Source organism: Amphibalanus amphitrite, unplaced genomic scaffold, assembly GCF_019059575.1.
Source record: "Amphibalanus amphitrite isolate SeventyFive unplaced genomic scaffold, NRLGWU_Aamphi_draft 000222F_arrow, whole genome shotgun sequence".
Lineage (NCBI taxonomy): Eukaryota > Metazoa > Arthropoda > Thecostraca > Balanomorpha > Balanidae > Amphibalanus > Amphibalanus amphitrite.
In genome coordinates, this window is record NW_024881717.1 from 461,162 (window position 1) to 466,004 (window position 4,843).

The 4,843-nt window shown below is 57.6% G+C and overlaps 1 protein-coding gene across 1 annotated transcript; it reads left to right on the plus strand.

Moving 5' to 3' along the window:
* Nucleotides 1-475: 475 nt before the first annotated feature.
* LOC122385547 (uncharacterized protein K02A2.6-like) lies at nucleotides 476-4,312 on the plus strand. The gene is made up of 4 exons (XM_043373893.1): nucleotides 476-696; nucleotides 942-2,967; nucleotides 3,259-3,391; nucleotides 3,647-4,312. Exons 1-4 carry the CDS (start codon nucleotides 629-631, stop codon nucleotides 4,072-4,074), a joined length of 2,655 nt encoding a protein of 884 aa, XP_043229828.1. The 5' UTR covers nucleotides 476-628; the 3' UTR covers nucleotides 4,075-4,312.
* The last annotated feature ends 531 nt before the right edge of the window (nucleotides 4,313-4,843 follow it).

Genomic DNA, 4,843 nt, shown 5'->3' on the forward strand with positions numbered 1-4,843 from the left:
AAACCGTCAAACATCGAGATCGCTGAACGTTACAAGTTTTTCAAACGTACTCAGGCACCAGGGGAGAGTGTCATGGATTTTGTTGCTGAGCTCAAGAAGATCGCGGTCAATTGTGATTTCGGCCCGTACTTGCAGACTGCTTTACGTGATCAAGTCGTGTGTGGGATGAGCGACAGCAAGTGCCAGAATGAGCTGTTGTGCAAGGATAACCTGACGTTGGATATCGCTTTGCAGCATGCCAGGGCGTCTGAGACGGTCAGACGTGAGTCGCAGCTGATCCACACGGACGGAGCTGCTGCTTTCAGGGTCACCCGCGGACCGCCCGAGGGCCCGCCGCCGTTCGGGTCGAGCCGTGCCGGCGCGAGCTCTGGCGGACGGGCACCGCCCGATGGCGGGCGGCGCGCCTCCGGCCCAGACAACGGGCAGCGCGCCGCAGCGCCGCGGGGCAGCGGCGGACAGCGCGCTGCGGCGCCGCGGGACGGCGGCCGGCCGTGCTGGCGGTGCGGTTCCAGACACGGCGGTACGTGCCGCTTCAAGGACTACCGGTGCCATTCCTGCGGTGCCATCGGTCATCTGTCGCGCTGCTGTACGCGAGGCAGAGACGAGCGCACCAACCGACTGGCTGAAGATGATCCTGCTGCGTCACCGGAAACGCTGCAGCTGGATAATCTCTCCAGCTCTGACCCCGTCTACATGGTAAGACGCACTGGGGTGAGTGTGCCGCCCATCTGGTGTCCCGTCGAGATGCATGGTCAGCGGGTGGATATGGAGTTGGATACGGGCGCGGGGGTCACCATCATTGACGAGCATACTTACCTCAGGTTGAACAGTCGGCCCAAGTTGACACCGTGCTCTACTACCTTGAAGGCGTACTCAGGTGATGTCATTCCTGTGTTGGGTCAGTTCACCACTGATGTATCGTACAACGGTTCTGTGCACAGGGATCTTCCCGTGATCGTGGTCAAGGGCTCTGGTCCGAGCCTCATGGGCCGCAACTGGCTGCACCTGATGAGGATCAACTGGTCTGAAGTACACGCTCTACGCTCTCCAACGTCACAGCCGGCCACGGACATGATCAAACGCAAGTACCCCGATCTGTTCCTTCCACGGTTGGGTGAGCTTAAGGGGGTGCGTGTTCACCTTGATATTGACCAATCTGTGAGGCCCAAGTTTTGCAAGGCCCGTTCGATTCCGTATGCATACAAGGCAAAGGTAGAGGAGCAGTTAGATGCTGATATCGCTAGTGGGGTTTTAGTACCAGTGAAAGACAGTCGCTGGGCAGCCCCTATTGTACCTGTGATTTGGCCTGATGGCAAGATCAGAGTCTGCGCAAATTTCAAGCTAACCGCTAACACTGCTGTGCGCATGGACCGTTACCCTCTGCCCAAGACGGAGGACATGTTGTCTTCCTTGAGTGGGAAAAATATATTTTCCAAACTCGACCTAGCGCAGGCATACAATCAGTTGGTCGTCCATGAAGAGTCACGCGAGATACTCACCATCAACACGTCTCGTGGGCTTCTCAGATATTCCAGGATACCGTTCGGCGTGAACGTGGCCAGTGGTGTCTTCCAGCGCGAGATGGAGAAGCTGTTGGCGGGCATCCCTGGAGTCGTCGTCTTCCTCGATGATGTTCTGCTCAGCAGTGAGACCCGGGAGCAGCACTGGAAGCTGCTCGACGTCGTTTGTCAACGTCTTCAAGACGCCGGTCTCCGTGTCAGGGAGGAGAAGTGTCTGCTCTTCCAGAGTCAGGTCAACCACCTGGGACACCTCATCAGCGCAAGCGGAGTCCGCACGAACGCCTCCAAGGTAAAGGCTATCTTGGCTGTCCCCGAGCCCAAGACAGTATCGGAGCTGAAGACCTTCCTGGGTCTCATATCTTATTACTCGCGATTTGTTCCTGACAGAGCTTCTATTTCGGCACCCCTCTATGACCTCCTAGGGAAGAATGCTGTGTGGCGCTGGGGCTCAAAGGAGAGAGACAGCTTCAACAAGGTCAAGGAAAAGTTGGCAGCAAATACGTTGCTTGTCCACTATGACAACACCAAGCAGCTCGTTTTGACTTGTGACGCTTCTAGCGTTGGTGTGGGCGCTGTGCTGTCTCAGATCGATGACGCAGGGAGAGAGATGCCCATCGCTTTCGCATCTCGACGGCTGTCACTATCTGAGTCTAGATACGCCCAGATAGAGCGCGAAGGACTGGCCATAATCTTTGGAGTCACAAAGTTCCACAATTATTTGTGTGGCGTACCTCGACCGTTCGCTCTGGTTACTGACCACAAGCCCTTAGTGAAGTTGTTCGGTGAACATGAAGGACTGCCAGAGATGACTGCCGCGCGGATTCGCAGGTGGGCGCTTAAACTGTCGTGTTACAACTACACCATACGGTTCCGCCCTACAGGCCAGATGGGTAACGCAGATGCACTGAGTCGCTTACCTGTTCCCACAGAAGTCGGCGCACAGATGGAAGAGCTGGTGCTGCTGGTTGATGATGTGCCTCATGATGCTGAAGAGCTGGTTCTCCTCGCAGGTGCAGACTGGCTGGATTCCAAGGCGATCGCGCTGCAGACCAGTCGAGATCCGGTGCTGTCCAAAGTCCTGAGGTGGGTGCAGTTCGCAGACTGGCCGTCCGAGGCACCAGATGACTTCAAACCGTTTATCAGAAGGAGGGACGAGCTTACTCAGACAGCGGGAGTGCTTCTGTGGGGTCACAGGGTGGTGGTACCCCAGTCAAGTAGGGAGACCGTTCTGCGTGAACTCCACGTGAGTCACCCCGGGATGCGGCGTATGAAGTCGTTAGCCAGATCGATTGTATGGTGGCCTGGTATCGACGCGCAGATCGAGCGGGTTGTGCAAAACTGTTCGCCTTGCCAGCAGAGTCGACCCAAGCCGCCGCACGCCGAGCTGCATCCATGGGCCTGGCCATCTAGACCGTGGTCCCGGATCCACTGCGACTTCGCCGAACCGGTACGCGGCAAGTATGTGTTCTGCATGGTCGACGTCCATTCCAAGTGGGTGGAGGCGGAGATTCTGCCGTCCACCGCCTCTGCTCCCGTTATCGCTTGTCTCCGCCGTGTGTTTGCAAGGTGGGGACTGCCAGATATGTTAGTCTCCGACAATGCTACCACCTTTACGTCTGATGAGTTTCAGCGCTTCTTGGCCGGCAACCGGGTCTCCCACCGCACGATCGAGCCCCGACATAGCCAGGGCAATGGATTGGCCGAGCGCGTGGTTAAGGAAGTGAAACTCGTGTTGCAGAGAGACGCAGGAGACGGCTGGGAGCTGGCGTTGTCCAAGTGGCTCCTGCGGCAGAGAACGACGCCTCACTCTACAACGACTGTAACGCCTGCCGAGCTGATGCTGGGACGCAAGCTGAAGACACGACTCGATCGTATGTATCCCGATTTGAACAGGTCAGTGGCCGAGGCTCAGTTCGCTCAGAAGAGCCATCATGATCGTTCGGCGAGGCATAGACTCTTCTCTGTAACCGACCGCGTGCTCGCACGGAACTATGGCTCTGGAAGCGTTTGGCTACCTGGTACAATCGTTGGTGCTGACGGACCAGTGTCCTTCGTTGTTCGCCTTGATGACGGCAGGACGTGGCGCAGACATGCGGACCAGCTTCTGAGCTATGTTCCTTCGGCAGGTCAACCGGCTGGTGCGGCATGCACTACCACACCGGCTGTAACGATGCTGCCCACTGATGTCGAGATCTCCCGTGGCGGCGTCCCTCGACCGACTGCTGGGACCGTCTCTCAAGGCGCCGCGCTGGCCGCCGCCGAGAACGACATGGCCACGCGTCGTTCGACTGCTGGGCCGCCGGTTGAGGAGCTGCAGCCGCCGCCAGTCCCGAGTGCTGCCACGGGTTCGCAGTCGCAGTCGTCGAATCCAAAAACTGTGGTGCATTCCCCTGAGCGGGCGGCGCCCGCCGGTGCGCGCCGGGGGCCGTCGGAGACCAGTGGCGGACCGGACGTTCCGGGTGCGCAAACATCGGCGCCGTCGCCTCGGAGATCCGGTCGTGTGCGGAATTCTCCTGACTTTTTCCAGAGTGTCTGGTTTTGTCGCGTTCCGTGAGGTGTACAGTGAGGTTATAAGCGTGTTTTTTTTTTTTTGAAGGGAGGTGATGTGGTGCATGTAACCCTAGTTGACCCGTCGAGGGCGCGGCCCAATTGGCCGCGACCGGTCGCATGACCGGCCGGTCACGTGACCGACCGTGCCAGACGCTGGGGTGGGCTCGGCCGGACGGGGAGTCGGGCTGTGACTGTGACACTGTCGCCATCGCCGCTGAATACAGAAGTACGCTGCATGAAGACTCTACAGTTTGTTTTCTTGGGTTATGCCCTTTCGGTCTGACAAGAGCATTTCAGAGCCGGAAGGGTCATAGGATGGAGACATCGGTCTTCTTGGCGAGCACCCTGGGTCCAGTTCATATAGAGTCCCTGGTCCCATTGCTGTTACGTGACACTTATTGGAAAGGGCGACCCCCACAATGGATTCATATAGCCACTCTTACACACCTGCACCAACGTTGCCCAAAGTGTCCCTTTGATAAGTGGCACTTTGGCAAAGTGACACTTGCCGACTGGCCTTTCTATATGAACTGGGCCCGGCCCTGGTGAGTTGCCGGGGCTGAGCCTGACCAAAGGATAGGCCGAGCAGCCCCCAAGCACTCACCGCACCCGGCTACGGGCGAGCTCGGCTTACGGGCAATCCCAAATGGGATAAAGTTTCCCGTCCAGTCCGGATCAGGGGGTTGCGGCGTGGAGGAAGATTTGAGTTCCCTGAGGATATTTTGAATACAGAAGCTCTTTATGAAACATGAAACATGTATTTTATATTATTT

What these genes read in the sequence shown, in the direction of transcription:
- LOC122385547 (XM_043373893.1), top strand. Translation starts at nt 629, where the DNA reads ATGATCCTGCTGCGTCACCGGAAACGCTGCAGCTGGATAATCTCTCCA. An exon ending in GCTCTGACCCCGTCTACATG is followed by an intron (nt 697 to 941) that starts GTAAGACGCACT and finishes TTCTGTGCACAG; the next exon opens with GGATCTTCCCGTGATCGTGG. An exon ending in ACTGCGACTTCGCCGAACCG is followed by an intron (nt 2,968 to 3,258) that starts GTACGCGGCAAG and finishes CTCGTGTTGCAG; the next exon opens with AGAGACGCAGGAGACGGCTG.